The 22,306-nt window shown below is 36.0% G+C and overlaps 1 protein-coding gene across 7 annotated transcripts in view; it reads left to right on the top strand.

Annotated features, from left to right (window-relative positions):
* camsap2a (calmodulin regulated spectrin-associated protein family, member 2a) overlaps positions 1-22,306 on the top strand; it is a 38,851-nt gene that overhangs the window by 7,894 nt on the left and 8,651 nt on the right. For 4 of the 7 annotated variants that reach the window (XM_077533980.1, XM_077533976.1, XM_077533979.1 and 1 more), the window contains exons 3-9: positions 4,912-5,064; positions 7,895-7,981; positions 11,978-12,010; positions 12,794-12,935; positions 14,516-14,655; positions 21,927-22,023; positions 22,158-22,254. In XM_077533980.1, the coding sequence (XP_077390106.1) occupies positions 4,912-5,064; positions 7,895-7,981; positions 11,978-12,010; positions 12,794-12,935; positions 14,516-14,655; positions 21,927-22,023; positions 22,158-22,254 (749 nt within the window). The remainder of the gene's footprint in view (positions 1-4,911; positions 5,065-7,894; positions 7,982-11,977; positions 12,011-12,793; positions 12,936-14,515; positions 14,656-21,926; positions 22,024-22,157; positions 22,255-22,306) is intronic. The other 3 variants (XM_077533981.1, XM_077533978.1, XM_077533977.1) reach the window with 1 other exon arrangement.

The raw sequence follows: 22,306 nt of genomic DNA, 5'->3' as shown, positions 1-22,306 counted from the left end.
AACAATGCAGACTAACATTGTTTAATATTACGAGATTTTATTTTATTGTTTTTACTACATTGATATTGTGTTGTATTCATGTTAAATGTGGCTGTGGGTTATGGTAGATCTGTTGTTGTACCATTGGGAAGCAGACCATCTTCCCTTGTCAACCAGGGGGAGGAAATAACCCTCTTATGAGGTCTACCATCTACAAACCTGCACTATAATACACCACCTTGCAATGACAATGAAGATTTGAATTCTAATTCTAGTCACATGGTGTAGATTTCTACGTGTTTATTTTTATTTATTTATTTTTTTACTTTTGTTGGCTAAAAATGCAAGTGAACGTGTTGTTTTCCCATATAAGACATCTAAATGTGGTGATGAAATATTTGGTTTTGATTCTGATGTCCGGTTCTGTTTTTGGCATTGATCATCATGTTAATTGTCTCATAGTAGTTAACATGACTTTCATGCTGTTGACATGGGATAAGTGAAGTTCCCATTCCTACTCATTGTGCTCTTTGCAGTGATGTCATGCTTTTATTGACCAGTCATTCATGATGTTATCCGCCTATCTGCCCACACCACCTGGGATAGGGTGCAGCTTTTAATATGATCCTGAATAGAATAAGACATAAAGAAAATCTCTAGATGGAATTCTGAAAGTGGTATCGTTATCTTGGTCTTAAGTTAACCTTAGTATGTGAAAATAGTCAAGTTATTGTTGCGCTAGCTGCCATAATACCTTATCAATATAGATTTTATTTTATTTTTTTTTACTTTTTCCCGATATGCCAAGCTGCGTACTAGTATTTTATTTTTATCAGAATAGTTCATATTATAGTTTTATGATGTATTACAGTGCTGTATTTTGTAGTTGCATATTTTTTTATTTTCTTCATTAAGAAAGTACAATGGCACTGTATTACATTATGACTATATAGTGAACATTTGTTTTAACTATACATACAGAAACTATAAAGTTGCAGTTATGAAAGGTAGAGGACAACGCAGCATAGTGTAATATAATGTGACGTGAGTCATTGGAGAAACTCTGTGCTAGGAATATGTATAATTCTACATTATAAACTACTTTGAATAAATATATAGCCATTTACGTTAATATGTTGCCCTGCGATTGACTGGCAGCCAGTTCAGGGTGTACACCGCCTACTTTTTTTTTTTTTTTTTTTTTTTTTTTTTTTTTTTTTTTTAAATTCTGATGATTATTTTGAGTCTGGTTATTTCCAGACACTGCATACATTTATCTTGTCTTTTATTCTTATATGGAATCTGATTTCCATATACACTAATTTCAGGGTTAGTTTTGTAGCAGATAGTGACTGTACTGAAAGCCTCATTTCCATAGGCAATTCCAGACCACAGTTTCTGTATGTAAAGCTCACAGTTTGGCAGGTGATTGCACATCGTCTTTTAACAGACGTATGAAACAGACATGGTCACATTTAGATTTAGACCGCATTCTGGTCCCGGAATGTTCTAAATAAAACTGCAGTCTTTGGCATTCAGATGAAGGTTTTAGCTTAATTCAATTTGAAGGCTACTAACATTTTAACTTCATTATCACGGCGAGAACAGGCTATCACAGCATGCTTGATCCTACTTAACATCCATCCATCCATCCGTCCATCCATCCATCCATCCATCCATTTTCTTGACTGCTCATTCCTCACAAGGGTTGCGGGCGGTGATGGAGCCTATCCCAGCTGGCTTTGGGCAATAGGCGGGGTACACCCTGGACTGGTTGCCAGCCAATCGCAGGGCACACCTATTTAACATGCAGTGACAAAACAACTTCACACTTGGATGACATGGACAGGTTTACATTGCTAAGTCTTTCCATTCATCTCTTTGGAGGTAATTTGGCTGTTCACACAGTCACACAGCTGACTAACAGGAATAGTTGCATTAACTCATAGTCAGCTGTGATGATTTATACTGTGAAAGAGGTTATTAATCAATCTGGGATTGTATTTGTTCATCTCTGACATCTTAATTCTTCATTTAACCAAGCCATAAATAATTCTCTTCAGGGAATCCCCCAAATCTTGAAAATGTTCCACTTTAACCTCATATCAAAGGTGACCTAATTGTCTAGATAATGTACAATAGTCAGAGTTTCAAAAATCTGTGTGTGCATAATTAAAAATTCTTAAGTGTCAATTGTGAGACCCCAGTAAGATTAATCTGCTGCAGGTCATTGAAGTGCTGTAAAATACTGCAGAGAAAATGTCCTCGTTGTGACCCTCATTGGCGATAAGAGATGAGGGCCGCTGAGTGCTTTTCCATGTCCAGCTGAGGCTGCATGAAGTTACTTGAAGCTTGACAGATTCTAATTTAAACCTTTGACCACAGCATGGTGCCTGCTGACCGAACACACCCGATTATTTTTACATTTTACCCTACATTAGAACTTTCAGCCAAAAGGAGGTCCAGTGGACAGCCGTGCAGTATATTACTACATGGTTCGGTTGGTTCGTTTTCCCCTGTGGACTTAACTAGACACGAATCAGCATAGTTTGCAGTTTAGAAGTCACAGAGTTTCAAGGGCATACTGCAGGAAGTGAACTACTGTTGAAAAGTGTCCACTCTTTTCTGCGAAGGCTTTCCACGACGTGTTGACTAAGGGATCCTGTCTGACTCTTAAATATTGATTATTGTGATTATGAGGTCTTGATCAGACCAGATTTCAGGCCATATGAATACTTAACTTTTTACAAGAGCATTATGAAACAATGAGAAGTAATACAAAAGAGGAAAAAACTAACAAGTGTATGTGTTCATAAATAATGTCAGTAAGCTATAAATCAATATGTGTCAAATAAGACAACTATAATAAATGCAAGTAAACACGCAAGCAACTGGAACATGTTTTGTTTTTTTGGGGGTTTTTTTATAGTTGCAATACAGTATTTGGCATCACTTCCCCTCTTTACTGTTACCTACTGTCCCAAGAAAGGTATTTAATTCTACAACTAGCTCGTGATAAAAAAAAATAATAAAATACTGGGCATGTGTGTTAAATATAGGTGCATATGCATGTGAATACTGTATGAAGTAAAGTAAAGCTGGAAGGAAGCATATGCAATTAGCTAATCTAAAGGTTATCTAACATGATGTTTCTGCATATCACAGAGGAAAAATCCTTACTAAAAATGGCAGGACCTTTTTTGTGGGTAGTGCTTAAATATCCATGCAGATACACAGGCTATTTTTCTTCCCTCTAGCTTTCATCTGACATTTCCACATGGTCGGTTGATCATTCCTTGTCCATCCTAATTTCACAGCAGCTCTCACTCAGTTTAAATATTGGAAACACCATGCACTAACTTTATATTAACATCTTTGACCGGCAGCCAATCACAGCCAAAAATAAATAAATAAATAAATAAATAAGGATAATAAATATTGCACATTAAATACCTATTGATCTCATTAGATTATCCATATCTTTACCGTATGATGTAGCTGATGAATATTTCCTAATCCTGGTAAGAATTTGTGCTGCTCCATTGACCATTTTCCTATAAGGCCCTTGTGTCACTGAATGAATGAAGAACTGCAGGTCAAGTAACATTGCTTCTTCTATGTTGACATTTTATGACCTCAGCCCGCAGCAGGTTTAAATCAATATCCGGAGATTGCTCCTGAGAGGAGATCAGATGATAGAGTGAACTGGCCTCTGAGGAATAGAATCACGTTCTGATTGGACTTGCCTGGAGCTGATCGTTCATTGCGGCCGATAACATTGCTTTGTTTGTTTGTATTGGTTTGTTGGTGTTTCTCAGGGGGAAATTTCCCCGCTGCTTAGACAGACTCAATAAAGGCGAAGAAGAAACATCTTGGCAGTCTATTATTAAATGGGATTGGTTTGCAGTTGGGTTGCTACTGACTCCAAATTTAGCATTACACTAAGCATTTAACATCACAGAGAAAGCAGACTACACATTTAAACCACACTCTTAAATCTAGCTAAATTGACAGACATCATCATATATTTTGCTAAATCTGGTGAAGTAACACTTGCTTGGGCTGTTAGGCCTGTGTCACAAAGCAGAAATGAAATGTATTGATTCTGATGAAAATTCAGGTTTCAGTAACAACATCAAGAACAACTAATACTGCATAAGTGCACCTCACAAGACAATGAGTACAAAAATCAAATAAGAAAAAAACAAATGGTTGTAAAAATATGTAAATAAATGATATTCTATTGCATATAAAAGCAACTTCAGGCAGTAATTATATTCTGCTTGCAGCCGGAAAAAAAGTCGTTTCAGACAGTTGGAAAGTGAGAAAATGTAACTGCTTTCTCATGTGCCTAATATAATTTGGCTAATTCTTGAAAGTGTATAAGTATTTTAAATTCCATAAATATGTCACTTAGGATTAATTGTACAAACTTTAGTCACATGATTGCAAAAAGTGCAGCTTATACTGTATTTAATGTTGATTTTGTCGGCTAAACTGTTGAATTTAAGCATAGTGGGTATTTTAAGCAGAGGCTGATGCATTTGTTTTCCAGGCAACACCCACAAGAGAGCGTTGGATTGTGGACAGTTTCACATTTACTCTTAAGGCTCACTAATCCACTTTATAATTATCGTTATTTTGACAAATTGGTCCAAAGTATAATTTAAGTTTTGGGTCTTGAAGATTCAGACAAAAGTTAATTGGTGTTTACAAACATTGGGGAAAATATAACTCATTTTATTGTCATTGCACTGTTACAGGAAAGGCAACAGTTTTGTCCTTTAGTCATAGACAAAAGTCAAAATATCTGAAGAACATTTTTAACATCTAACCTTGTTTGTTCTTTCTCTCCCATGAATGACAATCTACCAACCGTGATACAAATGATGCTAAAATGTAATTATCACACTCCAATTCTTCTTTTTGCAGAGTGCCCATCTGGCAATGATCGACTCATTGATGATGGCGTACTCAGTCGACATTCTGATTGTGGAGAAGGTGATGGCCAGCATTGGGCGGTATTCGTCTGAAGAGGAAACGCCATATGACACAGAAGATGCGGTCACCACCTGGATCAACAAGGTTGGTGGGACACAATATTAATTTAACTTGTGCATGTGTGAATATCTATAATGCAGTAATCACTATACTGCATTAAACGAGTAACTAGTATGCTATTGTTGCTGTTTCATAAATTCAAGCAATCAACCATATTGAATACTTTGCCCGTACACGAGTCCCACTGCTCAGACATATGGCTCTCTCTGGGGTGTCTAAAATGCACCAGAATAGTAAGGGAGTAAATTTAACATGAAGCGGAGAGAAGAGGAGATACATATTTGGTTGTCGAATTTATAATTTCATTTGATGGTAGGATGCCTAAATTCCAATGTTTCTGAAGAAATATTCATAGTGCTCTTTCAGATCCTCCTATTTTGGTACGATGTCAAATATCCAACTCTCTTTGGAAGCTCTCTATTCCTGTGCTCCCTCCCATAATGGCGCAAACACGCCTTTTTAGCTGGGCCCATCTACCAAAATACCCCAAAAAATAAAATAAAAAACTACCCATGCGCATAGTTGGACTGCGCTTTGGACTAGGGCTGTGCAATTAATCGAAATTCAATTTCAGGTTCAATTATTACATTCTAGGGCTGCACAATATATCGAAAAGATATCGCGATATTGGCCTATGCAATATGCATATCGCAAAGACATGCAATAAGTTTGATGTGAAATTTTATGCTTTTATCTTAATTTGACCAGTCAGACTGTCAGGTTGACCTGTTTGACATTTATTAACTCATTCACTGCTAAGAATGTCACGATAAAGGCAATATCGTAATATCGTGATATTGAAACTACCAAAATATCGTCGTCGTCATGGTCACAATATTTAAAAGGAACACATTTGTTAAAAAAAAGTCAGGTTGATTTCCATTTGTGCAGTTCGAGCACCCTCTAGTGGCTAGTTTATTAGTGCAATTTAATTTTCATTAGGGATATTTTGGCCTTCTATGTTTAAACAACTCACTCACTGCCAGTTATTTTAGAAAATTTTAAAATTTTCAATACTCACGTGATATTACATTCAATAATTATATATAAACCGAATCTACCAAATAACAGAATAGACTCCCTACTTTTTGCCCCGTCCCGTTCTTTTATAATTGACAGTAGAAAAATGTAGGTTTGCCAAAATACAGCCATTTCTCCCATGGACTCTGAAACTGTGTTTATTTTGTATAAAATGGGGCAATGATGTCATCTACTGGTGGTTGGGCATCAGTAAAGTTGTTTCCAAGTTTGATATTTACATTGGAGCATAATCAGATTCGCCCCCATTTAGCACCGATCTAAAAAATACAATTGACAAGTATACTTGTCAAAGGCAGTGAATGAGTTAAAATCTATGCTAATTGACAGATGAAGGGTAACCTAATTTGCTTGTGAAGCGATCAATGTGTGCTTGCCTTAGCAAGTAAGTGCCTCAATATTTTTATTAGAGATTGTAGGTGGTTTATATGCATTGCTGGACCACCAGTAGATGACATAATTGCCCCATTTTATACGAAATAAACACAAATGGCTATATTTTGGCAAACCTACATTTTTCTACTGTCAATTGTAAAAAAAAAAAAAAAAAAAAAAACACAGGATGAGGCAAAAAGTAGGGAGTCTATTCTGTCATTTGGTAGTTTCGGTTTATATATAATTATTGAACGTAATATCGCGTGGGTATTGAAAATTTTGAAATTTTCTCAAATGGCTGGCAGTGAATGTTAAACATGACAAAAAAGGAGAGAAGACACTTAGTTCAAAGCTCGCGAAGAGAGAGGAGAGGAAGTGATTGATACAATTCACTACTGCACTCTCTGAAAAAATCCCCTCCTCACCATCTCTTTTTATTTGGTTTCCACGCCCTAGTTACATGGGTGTTCCAACCCTAATAATGAAAATGCAAAACATAGTTGGAACACAGTGTACTTAACGAAAATGTGCGCTGCCTTCCAATAGTTGAACATTATCAAGAGGTAATTACAATTAAGTTTGAGTTTGATTATTTTGCCGCATGAAAAAAATTTTAATTCTTTTATTAGATAATAAAAATGCCATTTCTTTAGATACATGTTAAATATCGCAATAATATCGATATTCGCTATATTCAGCAACTATATCGCATATTGCATGTTTTTCCAATATCGTGCAGCCCTATTACATTTCACAATTACAAAGTCGGCATAATTGTAAACAAAAATAAAAGATTATTAATAATAATTTTGAGTTGTTTAAATGTATATATTTGCACCTTTTTTTTATTTTTTTTATTTTTTTTAATAACTAATTCAAGTAATCCTGTTTGGTCCAAAAGGAACTTGCATAATTATAGTGTTTCCTACAAATGTATTTGTCTTCATATTCTTTTTACAAGTTTAACTTGTACAAAAAACTTTGTACTTTGTACAAAAAAAAAACAAATGATTTTCCTAATTGTGATTGCAATTATTACCAAATTAATCATGATTAATATTTTCTCCATAATTGAGCAGCCCTACTTTGGACTATATATATTTTTTTATATTATGGACCATAAGATGAAATTCCTAAATTCCTTGCAATTGTATGTTGAGGAATGTTGTTCTCAAACGTGAATGGAATTGGAGTTTACTATACTGTAGAAAGAAGTTCTCCAACACTTCACTTTATTATTAATTATTTGTGTCCTGTGTTCTGTCTGAAAGTTCTAGTTCTCATTAGGTTGTGTACTTTTGCCTAACAGTTGTCGAGTGAGTGTATATTCAGACTATCATGTAACTATTATTAGTTTGGAAACGATGAATAATTTGACCCAATTATTATTTGTGCTTGTGCTGGCAAAGCAAAAGTTGATATTGCTTCCGTTCCGATTTAGATTAACGAGTATCTGAAAGACACCGTGGCTCAGGAGGAGAAGAAAAAGAAGGAGGCGCAGAGTGCAGAGACTGCAGAAAGTCCTCGGGTGAGTAACTCCTTTCTCAGCAGAAACATGCAGATTTGGTTTGACTGGCAGCACGAGGCAAGCTACGCAAATCCACTTTATGAATTTAAGTCCTTGACATCTGTGTCGCGCGGCTATCTGGAAGCAGCTTCCTCGAAACTTAAGCCACTAAAATCACGCTTTCATCGAAGGAATCAAAAAAAGTTTGGATTTAAATCTTTGCAAGAATCCTTTACTGAATCTGAGCCTTTACCAGAGCATCGGCGCTTTCGTGTCTAATTAGGCCAATAATTTATTTGTGTGAGGCCACTAAATGTCCAGCCTGCAGTCACAATCTGTTACATAATGGTGGTTTCAACAGTCATTACGAATGCCATAAGGCAGAATGCTCAATTTATGTGTGTCTGTGCGTGTGAATGTTGTAACAGTGTTTGCAATAAATCGTTCGCTGAACCACCCATTAATTTATTTGAATTTTGCAAAATAGGCTTTCTTACTCTGAGGCCCATTCGCCACCCTAAACCATGCAGATGATAAATCAAGTCATTGTGATTTCTTTCAAAATATCACGTGTGTAACAATCCTGTGGGTGTCGGTGCGTGTCTCACTACCCATTCCTGTGCCTGCAGATTTCACTATTTGATGCTGATCTGACCGGTCAGAGTGCAGACGCAGCACACCCCGACTGACCTCACATTATTTCATCATCACTTCTTTCATAGTTTACAATCCATGTTGAAGTCTAAAATATCAGAACATAGGCCTATAAAACACTTTTATTAAAAACAATAAAAGTTGATTAAGGAAATAGGACAACACGTGTGTTTCGTGTCATAATATTAGTAAATGTTTTGAATTAATTTGCGTGTTAAACTGTCATGCCGCTTTCACACTGTATTTATTTATTTATTTTATTTATTTATTTTATTTTTTATTTTTTTATTTATGTATTTAAAGGGCAAGTCAAGTCAAAACAGTTGTTTATAAGTACAGTCATATAACAAAATCCACCTGTTTTTATCCATTTCAAGGGGCGGCCATTTTGCCACTTGCTGTCGATTGAAAATGACATCACAGTGCCGAAAGGGCTCAAATAACGACCAATCACATCTCATTTTCTGGGTTTGGTTATATGACGTTTGCAAGCTGAGCCATGTTTGGTCGTTACTTGAGCCCTGAACAACCCAAATGTCATGTTCAGTGAATTGGAAAAAATGGCCGCCTCCTGAGATTTAAAAAAAATAAATAACTTGTAGGGGCACAAAGCAAATTTTTCCCCTATCCTTTTTTCAGTGAGACATGGAGAGTGAGACACAATTGGCCTCCAAGGGAATTCATATTAAGGACATTGAATAGTGAAATAATCTTTTTAATTTAATCAAAAAGGGGAACATGTGTTTGTTTGTGTGTGTGTCTTCATGCAGAGATGGTTGATGAGAACCTTCCATCTCCCCTGGGGGTTTTGATTTGTCCGTCTTTGCAGATTTTAGTCTAAGTTTGAGCCCATTTAGCCTCTTAAACATGGACTTCACTTTGATTAGAATTAAGCCATCTTATTTACACACTTAGGGCCGAAGTAAAGCGTGTGTGCGTGTTTATTTAACTCTGAATTTGAGGAATATGGACAAAAGTAAATAAATCAACATGAAGCTAAAGAAATAACAGAAGGTAATTTCAATGAGCATTCATTTCAACTGGATTTTTTGTCCTAATTAGAAAATATTAGGTTATTGTTGATAAATATTCTGTAATCTTTCATCAAATAAGATGCGACAGTATTCCTGATGCACACCTTAAGGTGCTTGTTAATTTTTCTTAATTTTTTTAACAAGACTATTATTTGAGGGCAGCTTGATACACGTTCGTGTCCCAAATCCTCCATCTCGTGTCACGCTCCCCTTCTTCCAGAGTCTCTACTACCCCCTCCTTCCACCACATGTCCAATTTGGACTCTACAGAGAGCAGTGATTTTTTTATTTTTTTTTTAGTTTTTAGCTGCTTGCTGTATGGGGGAGAAATAACAAAAATAACAAATGTTCTTGTAATTGCACAGAATTTAGGACTTTATGCAAGGTGTCATTTAAAATATTTTGAAGCCACTAATAATAAATTATGCCCTGCGATTGGCTGGCAACCAGTTCAGGGTGTCCCCCGCCTACTGCCCAGAGCCAGCTGAGATAGGCTCCAGTGCGCCCCCCGCGACCCTTGTGAGGAATAAGCGGTTAAGAAAATGGATGGATGGATAATAATAAATTAAATTAATTATATGAAAAACTCTTCTGGCAGATCTCACTACGTCATGATGGGGTGCTTGATTCTGTGTCATCTGAAAATATATCACTCTTTTCGACCCTATAATTTGCTTCCTCACTTGCAGGAGGCTTGTATGATGAAATATACACAGATATTTGTTAAGACTCTACTCCAGACACTCTCACAATTTTTTTTTCCAGAACTCAGGTGACATTGTGTTAATGTAAAGAGATTTTCCAATTTACTTGAAAATGTTCTACTTTTTTTTTCCCTTATACAGCAACTGTAGACCACATTTGAGTGACGATGTGAAAGCTTTGAAGTCAACAGCAAACAGATAAACGATTAACAAATAACGTTGTCCTGCTTTGGATAATGTGTGTTTGTTTCTCCTTTGACGCCATCAAACCTCAGCTGGTGACTTAAATTAGCAATTAGAAAGCTACGACTTTAATCACATCAGGAGAATCAAATACAGAGAACATTGATTCTTTCATCCACTCTGATGCATTTTAGATTTAGATTCCCACTCCCAACTCACAATTATTGTTTAAAATAGAGCCCTTGACATTTAAATGGCACATTCGATTCTTTGAAAGTATATTTCAGGAGAATTTGTTGTTTACATCCGATTGTGTTGAGCCAAAAACTGTGATCCAAATCCAAATATTTAATTTACTGTCTTAGCTTTAGGGGAAAAAATCATTATGTCATCCACCTATAGTTCTATACCAAATACGGTACTTAAAAAAACTCTGTACCATAAAGTCATTTTTTAACATAAGAAAGTCACTTCTGCAAAAAGCATAACAACAATGGGAAAGTTAGTCAAGGGGAATAATTTATGTATAAACCAGCACTAAACTTTATAATATTTATTTACTTTTGGCTGATTCTTACATTTATGTCGTGCGTATAAATTAGCAGCGTGACGATATATCGAGATCGCAATAAATCGTGATACTTTTTCTCCCGATAGATTATCGATACGCCTACGCCAGTATCACGATACTTGTAGTTAATATACAGCCACTATAACGGCGTGATTGTTCACTACTTATTGAGCAATTACTTGGCAGGCCACTAGGGGGAGTGCCTTATAAGAATGGTGTGAAATGTGTATTATATCTTCAATTTTAAAAGTTTAAAAACATATTTTATGTTTCATCTTTTTGAAGCACGCAATTTCGGAGGAATATTAATTAATATTAATTGGATAAAGTTTAATATTTAAGTAATTTTATTTCTTTACTTTTGCAATGTTACACAAAAAAAATGTATACACTAAAGTACTCACTGTGAAAAAGACACCAATTTTAATATTGTTTCAGTGATGGTACAAAAAGAAACATCAGTGAAAAAACATCAGTTTATGTTTTGAGTAATTTTATCGTAGATTATCATGGATTTATTACCTGACCAATATATCGATAATGGCGGTATCGTCATATCGCAAGATAATCGTTATCGTGAGCCTTGTATCGCATATTGTATCGTATCGTGAGGTTCCCACAGGTTCCCACCCCTAACTATAAATGGATGTTATTCAATCATGTCAATAAACATGCCGCAAATGTCTTGTTTAACCTTCTGCCGTATCAGTATCAAATGCAAATGTGCAACGTGTAATCTATTTAACATTTACTATGTGGACAAGTTCTTTATCTGTGGTCTTGTCTGTGCTTGTGCGTAGCAATCATGCTGTTGACTAAACTCACTAACAGGTATTTCTTTGTTGTTGCTGTTTGCCTTTTGCTACTGCAGTCTCCAACCAAGTGGTACATGAAGCTTGTGCCTGTAAGTCAAACCATCAATGCTAATCCCGTCCTTCATTGTACCATTCATGACCCTCACTAGCGCCACCTTGTGCTTTGAGCCCACAACAGCAAAAAAAAAAAAAAAGCATACATTTTATTGTGTAAACTTGCATGCGTGGATGGTGTTGGGTTCAAGTTACCCTTTTCAGTTTCTGTGGGGGCAAACTGCCTGTTTCTTTCCTGTTATTACATCTGACTTCACTGGCGTTAATCACAGATTTACCACTGGACTGCACCCATTTGTTTTGACCCCCTCCAACAATGTTTCAGATGACAAATAGGCCGAAACATTTCCATTCAAAAGTACTGGAAAAGAGAAGATGTTTTATTTATTGTTGCTGTAGGCATGTAAAATATTTAGGTTTGATACATTTTAGCTTTGATTTCAATGTGTTGATATAGTTATCACCAGTCAAGTATCCAAAAATCAAAAAGGAATTTAAAATGAATTTTCCCAAAATTGATTGTCTCAGTCTGACAGCACTTGGCAGGAAATGAATGTCTTTCCTTTGGCTACATTGGCACTTGGAACACTCTGTCATGCCTTGGGCTGCATCCTCTCCCCAAACAAACACAACTGAGATATTGATATTGCTCATAATTCTACCATTATTAAAGATCAAGTCATAACTCATACTAAAAACAAACATGAAAAATGGTAAGTGATATTGCTTCCTATTGCATTTTCCCAAACTGAAAAGCAAAAACGAGACAGCTCTGCGTGCAAAATATTCTCACTTTGACAAATGTTAATCTTATCCAGGCCCGCTACAGGAAGGAGCAGAGCAGCAGCCAGGTGATGCCCTGGATCCCCCCAGTGGACAACCTGTTGAAGGACAGCGCCGACGGATCAGCACTGGTTGCTCTGCTGCACTTCTACTGCCCGCAGCTGCTGCCTCTCCATGGTGAGAGTTGTTCTGCAGCATGATGTCACTCATTCCGACACCAGGGTTATTATAGTTTTGGAATTTTCATTTTTCTGAATTTTTTTGAATTTTGTTTTTTAAATTTAGTTTGTTTTAATTAGTTTTTAGGGTGGCTCTGTTAGTTTTATTAGTTTAAAAATGATTTATTTTAGTTTTAGTTAGTTTCAGTATAAGTTTTCGATTTTTTTTTTTAAACGTGTATTACTTGTGTGCAATATTAAATAAACACCATGGTAAAATGAAGGAAAAGTAAGTTATGGAAAAGCAGGCGAGCTGAGCAAACGCACAAAATTGTCGCCTAGGAGCGACGTCATCTGAAGGTGCTTTTCTATTGGCTGTTGCTAGGGGATGGCACTTATGTGTGACACACTTTCAAATGTCCTCATTCCGGTTAATATTGAAATAAATCTACTTAACAAAATCAAACCCAAAAACGTGTAAATACATTTTTTAATACTTTGTCCTTCACTCCCCAAAACGTATTTATACGTTGTTGTTGTTTTTTTTTTTAATGTTTGTTTTAATGTAAGAGCAAACAGAAGGTTTTGATGCAGCTTCTGACATGAAGAGGTGGCTTAAAGCAATGGTAGTTATTGCAAAAAAAATTAAGCAATGGTAGTTATTACAAAAAACGACCAGCAGGTGGCAGCAGAGTATAAGAGATCAGCCAGGGCCACGTTGCAACAAGCTCTTTTTTTTTTGCCAATTTTGAATAATGATGAAACTTAGCTATATTCTAATGCTAATTACTGCAAAACGGAAACAGATACAAATGTACTTTTTTTTTTCCTGATGAAAGAAGAGACTCTATTCTTTCTTTTGGCAGGTTTTATGTTTTTATAGCAATAGAATACAATATTCTGCGGGCCTTGCAAAATTCAGTAAAACAGCCGCGGGCGAAGGGGGTTTCTTCAAGTGAAAATCGCTGGGAGTGAATTAGTTAAAATCACATTTAAAAACATCTCAAAAGGCTCATGCATTAAATTAACTACCAAAGACTGTGAACAAAAGACATTTTCACTATAATTAGTTAGTTTACAGTTAGTTTTGTAAACATAAAATGTAGTTTGTTTTAATTTTTAAAAAGGATTTTTATTTTATTTTGTGAACAAATTTGGCCAAAAAAGGCCAAAATATTAGTCCTAAAAGTGAGAGATGTCTTCTCCTTGTTTCCAGAACTTATTATCAATGTCAAGGTAAAGTTAAAAACAGAAGAAAAAAAGCTCTGCATTTTTAATGAGACAAGTGTTCCTGTTGTACACAATCGATTATAAAGCTACAAAATCACATCAGCTCTTCATCTTGAGTGGTGATGATGACATCACAATTCGGCACATTTACACTGCAAAACAAAAGATCAATCAGTGTACATTGTTTTCTTTTCAATTGCATTAACACATTTCTCCGCCCAGTTAATCATCAATCATTCAATCGTCATTTACCCCAACACTTAAATAGCCTCACATTTCCCAAGCAGAGGACTCCATTTGTCATCATTCACACTCACCAAGAGAATCTCGTAAGCACAAGCAGGCTGATGGCTCCCTCTGCGTTCCCAGATTTGTGTCTGAAGCAGAACATGACGCCGGCGGATCGTCTCAACAACGTGCAGCTCATTCAGAATTTCTGTCGAGACAACCTGGAAGGCTGCTGCCACTTTACATTGGAGGATATGCTGTATGCCTCGTCCACACTCAAGGTACTGTTGTCATTATTATTATTGCCACTGAATCGCAATCATTGCTTTTTGTTAAAAAAAAAAAATTGTTTTTTTTTTTTTGCTGTCACTACCACAAAGCCGATGTGTTGAAAAAGTTAAATGCTAAATGGTAAACTTATATTGTGCTTTGATCTCCGCCATATGGTGCTCAAAGTACCAAAAGTTTGGCACAACTTTTATCCATTTGCCAACCTTTTTTTTTTTTTTTTGGTATATTCTAAATGTATCCCTATACACAGTACATTAACAATGTCACTCTAATGGCGCACTCTCCCCTCTATAAGGTTTTGTGGAAATATTCTTCTTTTTAAATGTACTTATTTATTAATTATTAGTACAGTTTTACGGTGTCAAACTGATGACTGTGAAAAATGTCATTGTAAAGGCAACAAAAGATTTTTTTTTTTCCCCCAAAGGTCTATACTGTATTAGCTACAATTTGATCCTGCTCAACAAATTAGTCTCAGTTTTCTTGTATTTTATTCATAGGATTTTGACAGAAAAGGATTAGAAAAGCAGATGGTGTGCTCCTCAGCCAAGACAGGCGAAATGATCACTTCTGAGTCAGTCTTCGGAAAAAAACGTTTTAATCCAAATTTGTCTTCATCAAGTGACCACAAGCCTTTCTTAGCTGGTCTTATATTGTTTGTCTTTTATTTCCATATTCCTTTTTTTATTTTCCTGTTTCCATTTTGAGATTGCACATTTGAGATTTGTCTAAATTTTGCCACACACAAGGATGCGCTAGTTCTTTATCGCAAACTCTTAACATACCGTGCCATTTAATACAAAAAAAAACAAACAAACAAAAAAAAACAGGGTTATATACAAGTAACACGACTGTCAGGAAACGTTCATTTAAGGAGAGAATAGCTCAAATACATCACCTAACACTCGCCCTGCCTGAAAACAAATTTAATTATGTTATATTTCATCATTTTCGCTCAACAATTTCAGCCTTTTGCTGACACAGATTACACGAGAGAATAAAAATCCAGCAGGGCATGGCTGTCTTGAGAGTGGTGGTGTGGCTCAAATTGCAAAGAAGCCCATTAAATTCGGCAACCTTGACCCAGTTTCGCCTGCAGTTACACCCGCAGTAGCAGTGCGTCACACTAACACAGACCTTATTATAGGGATGGAGTCCAGACATGTTGTTGATATGGAGGAAAATGTTTATAGGAGTGATGTTATCCAAAAAGTCATACTGGAAATAAGAGCACATAAGATAAACATCAATTACAGTACTTGTACTCTAAAATGCAAGATTGTTAACAATACATATATATTAAAAAGACTTTTCTAATCTAATCAACATTTTTTGCCCACCAAATTTATAGAGCACCAAATTTAATGAGTTGTGTGTTAATTTTTCGATATTTAATGTTATGAGGATGTTTTCAACAAAAAATAAATAAAAAATTCACTGCATATGCTCATCCTCCTCCTTTTCTAATCAGTTAATTACATGCATAATTTAAAAAGAAAAAAAAATGACCTCTATAGTTTGACATGAACAAATATTCTGAATGTCATACGCAAACATTTATTAAATGCTTTACTTTAATGCATGTAGTTATGTTTATTGCTCAAACACAACCTGTGATACTCTTAACGTAACCATCCGCTGTCTGCTAAAGGATCATCTGCGGTCAAAATTAATCGTGTGATTAATCTGCATTAATACATGATTAATGTGATAATAATTATAATAATAATAATTATATATATATATATATATATATATATATATATATATATATATATATATATATATATATATATATATATATATATATATATATATATTTTCTCTCTCTCTCATTTAAATGAGGATTATGAAGCCATAAGTAATGACTTGTGACATGAAAAATTTTCCATTCATGCAGTGTGACCAAAAATGGCAAAAGAAAAAAATAATACACATTTTTCCTGATAGTGGACCAATCATGTGATAAAAGACATAAAATCCAATCTATACGTTATTTCCCACACCAGTCCTGGAAATGTTCCCATACACCTCCTTTAAAAAGGGCACATCTTATTCACATAGTCTTATATTTTGCCTCAGATGTGAAACATTTAACCAGACATTGACAAGTCAGTTGAAGGCAAAGATGCTATTTGCACACGTTTTTTAATTAACCCGATCATGTGCCGTTCCTGCTTTATAAATAATGTAGCAGATCAGAAAGGTAGAGATGTTTGTGCTTCCTGATCTTTTTTCAGGGTGCCCTTGAGCAAGGCATTGTTTATCCCCACCCCTAACTAACACCATTGTAAAATCAGTTCAATGGCATGACACCATCCCATAGATTGGAGTGACTGTCTGTGTGGCTGCAAGAACTTGATCCTTTAATCAACCATTCAGCCCAATGATTGTTGACAGTAATTCCCCGCGAATGCTCAGTGTGAGTTTTTCTGTGAGCGACACCTCCTCTGTGCATTAAAGCATGCATGATAGCCCAGTGTGTGATAGCATAACCCCTCACTTTTGAGTAGAATTACAGAGCCCCGCCCAATCCCGCATCACCCCACATCATCCTTAGCCAATCCCAGAAACAACACACTCAAAATTCTCCACCCAGGATATGTCAACAAGGCGAACCTGGCAGCACACAATGTTGCAACGACAATCAATGGGGAGGTTTGTGCGCGAGTTGGCCCTGCGCGTGCGTGCGTGTCTGTCTGTGAGTGCTGCTGACTGATAGAATTAAATGATAGCACTCACACCTGTTTTGTCAGTATTAGCTCGACAGACAGATGGGATGAGAAGAGTCATGTTGGCTTGCCGCCACCAATCTGAACCAGACAGACTGCAAGAGAGCTTTCTTTAGTGCCAATTTCCTTTCTAATTTTGTGTCTCACGGTCACTGTGAAACAAGAAGAATACTGAGTACACTCAAAGGTATTGTGCACTTGGATGTTTCTTCGTAATGTATGCATGTTAGGGCAGGCACCTGTTTGCAGTGGTAAAGTAATTGTTGAAAGCAATTTATCAAAACAGAAGGGTCTGCTTCTTTGTTAGCCGTCAGTAGTACAGTGAATCCCCACCTAATTGTACAGTGAATCCCCACCTAATTGTACAGTGAATCCCCACCTAATTGTGGTTACAAATTCCTGTTTTTGCATTTTTTTTTTCAGTAGTTCCAATTCTGAACTCTTTGGTGAAAAGCTCATCTATTTGCGGCGTTTGTATGCTTTCTGTAATGCCCTAAGATGCCACAAAATGGTGCCAAAGCCCTGAATAAAAAATAATAATTGCTTTCAAGGAAGTATGTTGACATGATACATCTTGATTGAGATCTTTGTATGTTGGGGATGCTCTCAATTTATCCTGATTTTTTTCTGACATGATGCAGATGTACTGAGAATTGGACTTATGCTAGTGCTGTCATTTTCAAATATTTTTTAAAATTAATGAATCTATTGATTATTCAATTGATTAATCGCCTAATCAGATTTTTTTTTTTAACTTTGCATTAAAGTGTATTACAAAAGCATTTTTTCCTTGACTACTGTATATTAAGCAGTGATTGGTGTTTATTTTGTACTTCGTATTCATATAGTGATTAAAAAAAATAATAATAATACTGTATAGTGATTTAAAAAAAAAAAAAAAAAAAAAGGCGGGGAGGCATTGATGTACTGTGTTACCGGTTAGGTCATTGTTTTTCAAAGTAAAAACAGAAGTTTGCAAATGTCTTATTTTTAGTGTTGTTCCGATACCGATACTGGTATCGGCAGAGGTGCCGATACTGCATTAAAACAGTGGTATCGGTATCGGTGACTACTCACAAGTAACATGTCAATACCATTAATTCCAACGCTAATATAGGATTTTGGATGCAGCATCTTGTGTCTAGCTGGTGCACGAAATTCACTGGTATGTGACATGTTCACTGCATGCCGATCTAAGATATCCTATTGGCCCTTGAATGCTCTGAACCAATGGCAGGACAGCTTTTTCATGTTGAGGAAAAAAAAACCTTAAGTATCAGTATGGTATCGATATCAGCCGATACTGCAAAGCTGGGTATCGGTATCGGGAGCCAAAAAAACGGTATCGGAACAACACTACTTATTTTGATTAAACACAGAATATAATGAAGGGCTACATACCAGTAAATCAGTGAACAAATACTGTTGATATGCTGAAATCAGAGGATTTGGACAATTGTAAATTTAAAAATGGCTCCAAACGATTCCTTGATTATTAAAATAGTTAAAAATAGATAATCCATTACTTGTCGATTAATAATTAATTGAATCATTTTTTAAAATTATTAATCAAATTAATTTTGACAGCGCTACTTCACACTGATCTGCTCAGCTGGATCAGAAACTGACGATATTTTGCATTTAATGCTAAATCATTTTTTTCCCCCCATACATTTTAATTGGTGCTAATTTTACATGGGTTTTCGCTATTTGTGGGCTGGACCAATCCTCTGCAAATGGGTCAACTTTACTGAATATTGAATATTGACTAGATATATTGCGCCATCTTCTGATTAAATCAGTTATCTTTTTTTTAAACTCGTTCATCGCTACGCGGTGACTGACCGAAAAATCCTGATTGTGTCAAGCCTATTGAGAATTGCATTAAAATCTATTAATAAGTGTTTGAAGTGGAACTTCAGTGATTTGGGATCATGGTTTGTGGTATTTTTACAATTTAATTAAACTATTAATCGACATTTTTAACATTTTGGGGGAGGGTCAGTTATGCTCAATTGTATTGCTATTGGTGGAAGAGATTGGCTAAAAGCAAGAATTAACTGTATTAACTCATTTACTCCCAATAACATATAAATACCCAAAGACGTATTTATACGTTTTTTTTTGTTTTTTTTATGCTAGAGCATACAGAAGGCTTTGATGTAGCCTCTTAACTGCAAAGAATGGTTGCAGAAATGGTAGTTATTACACAAACGGCCAGCAAGTGGCAGCACAGCAAAGGAGATCAACCAGGGCCTTGTAGAAAAAAAGCTCAATTACTTACAATTTTAAATAGATTTGTGAAAACTGATGAAACTTAGCTCTCTTCTAATGCTAATTGCTGCAAAACGGAAACAGATAGAAACCTACTTTTTTTCCTGATGGAAGAAGAGACTCTAATCTTTCTTTTGATAGGTTCCATGCTTTTATAGCAATAGAATACAATATTCTGTGGGCCTTGCAAAATCAGTCAAAATCCAGTAAAACAGCCGGGAGCGAACGGGATTGCTTCTGTGAAAATGGCTGGGAGTGAATGAGTTAACATTTGGTCTTTTTTTTTTTTTGTCACTTTTAACCTTGCATTTTAACTTAGACAATCCTCAATCCTCAATCACTCTTGAGGGGGATGGCCTATAAGTACTGTACCTTACATTACAGGAACTGCCTCTGCTTCACTGTTGTGCTGGTTGAGTCTGCGTGCATGTGTGATGATGGACAAGGCAATCCATGGTTGCGAGAAATGTTGCTGATGAAGTGAATCAGGTGTCTCGAGAGCTGAGCTGTGCAGCACTGTCTTTGTCTGAAGGGTGGATGGCGGGGAGGGGACTAACGTTTCCTCAAGGTCGTTCTCGTCACGCTGTTTTGGTTTTGCACGTGTGCGTTCCAACATGTTGTCCTTCTAGACTATTGATCAAGATCTAATCTCCTAACATATGGCTGTGATCAACTCCCGTGCTTGTTTATTATTCTGTATGTAATCAGTTTATTTAACCTGCTTCCTCTTTAACAGCGATGCAATAAAATACATGATGTGACCAACTACAAATATTTAATATGGCTGGTGTCGGGCCGAAACCTCATAACCGTTTTTTTTTTTTTTTTTTTTTAAATCTGTACTTTTGGTCAGTCCACACCGTCACGTGTCATTTTTACGAATGATTGACCAATCTGAAGTGTTGAAAATGGCTTGATCTCTTTGATGATGCAATGTTAATGGTTGATCAAACATTCCGTTTAAGGGGTCACTTTTGCCCGACACCAGTGATATGGACTCAATGAACGGCAATATTAGTAAGAAAAGAATTAAAAAATAAAATAAAATTCCCTCTTATTTGTTCTTTAGAAAAATACTAAAATTACCCCCCTAACATCTTAATTTTTGCTCCCAACCTAACCACAACTACACATAGTCTGCCAGCGCTACATGCAGGTGATTGAGAGCAAAAATAAATAGCCGACCCCTATTTAATAAATTAGGTTAATGCCATAATCTCTGCTCTCTCCCACCACAGGTACTGTTGACATAATTATGTGTAAATGTAAATTGAGCTTTTCCAGCATGTCACACTTTAGGATGTTTGAAGCTCTTTCTAACAGAGTTTAGATTATCAAATCATTGATTAGGAAATTAATAAATATTTCTGATAATTGATTGGTCGTTTAGAGACCTTGTTTAAAATTGTCCAAATATGGGAAATTTCAGGCTTTCAACAGTAAAATTTGTCAGATAATAAAGGGATTGTAAACTTTTTTTTTTTTTTTTACTATTTGGGGATTATTCACCAAAATAATCAACAGATGAATCAATTTTTAAAATAATCCTAAATTGTAGTAATTTCCACATTAGTTTAGAAGAGCCTGGTGTATGCCACATTCCATGATGAATAAAGTTTTGTCAACACACAGTTGTTGCCCACACAATATTTATTTTAATAATCTGGCAAAGGAGCCTTTCTTCTTTCCATGTCGCTCCCATTCCTTGGTTCTGCTGCTGCTCGTATCGGTGACCAGGCTAGTGCTAGCTAAATTTAGCAACAGAAGGCTAACCTACTTCATGCCCGTTAATCTAATGGAACATGAGCGTTTCTTTCTTTTTTTTTCTTGCTAAGTTGTATACCAAAGTCCTGCTTTAACAAAGTTTGTTTTTGAGATAAAAGTCTTTCGGCCCATATCCGATAATGCACTTTTGGGCCATTTTTGTAGGCTGAAAATGGTGGTGACTATTCTTAGTGCGTAAACTCAGTGTGCGTGCCTGCGCGTGTGTGTGTGTGTGTCTGTACACAAATGGACAGATTGCAAAAAAGGCTCCAACCGGAATTTGGAAGCTGGAGAGACCCTGGGCCAGTGGGCCACTATTAATGTCGAACCCTGTCTGTTAGAACAATACTGTAAATAAATAATTTTTATATTATAGGGCAGTCAAATGAATTGGTTTCTAGGTGGTTGAACAGCAGCCTTTTAAAAGTAGGCTGTGATTTAATGTTTATTTTATTTGAATTAATGTGTATCTTATTTGTATTCTCCTGCAGAATAACTACTTGGCATTCATGGCGGAGCTCTTTTGGTGGTTTGAAGAGGTCAAGCCCTCTTTTGTGAAGCCGAAAGGTTTGGACATTGAAGCCCCAGGTAGGTCAGAGAGGAATTTTGCACAACTGGTACAAAGCTAGAAGCTGAATTTGTGTAAATGTAGTCAATGAGGTAGGTAGTGTACAAAGCACAACACAAATGAATCAACTTTTTCAAAATATTTTTCTCCCCAGAGCTCTCATCCTTGTTGAAGAATATCCCAGCGGTGCCAATTTCTAAAGCAACTAAGAGGAGTTTCATGGAACGATCCCCAAGTCCTGAAAGACCAAGGTACAATATGTTAGTTCAAATTGGAAAAGCCTTGGAAAAGCCAATCTAATGA

This window comes from Festucalex cinctus, chromosome 10, assembly GCF_051991245.1.
Source record: "Festucalex cinctus isolate MCC-2025b chromosome 10, RoL_Fcin_1.0, whole genome shotgun sequence".
In the NCBI taxonomy this organism is placed as follows: Eukaryota; Metazoa; Chordata; class Actinopteri; order Syngnathiformes; family Syngnathidae; genus Festucalex; species Festucalex cinctus.
Note: the sequence above shows the minus strand (reverse complement) of the source record. Positions and strands in the feature narration are given on the sequence as shown.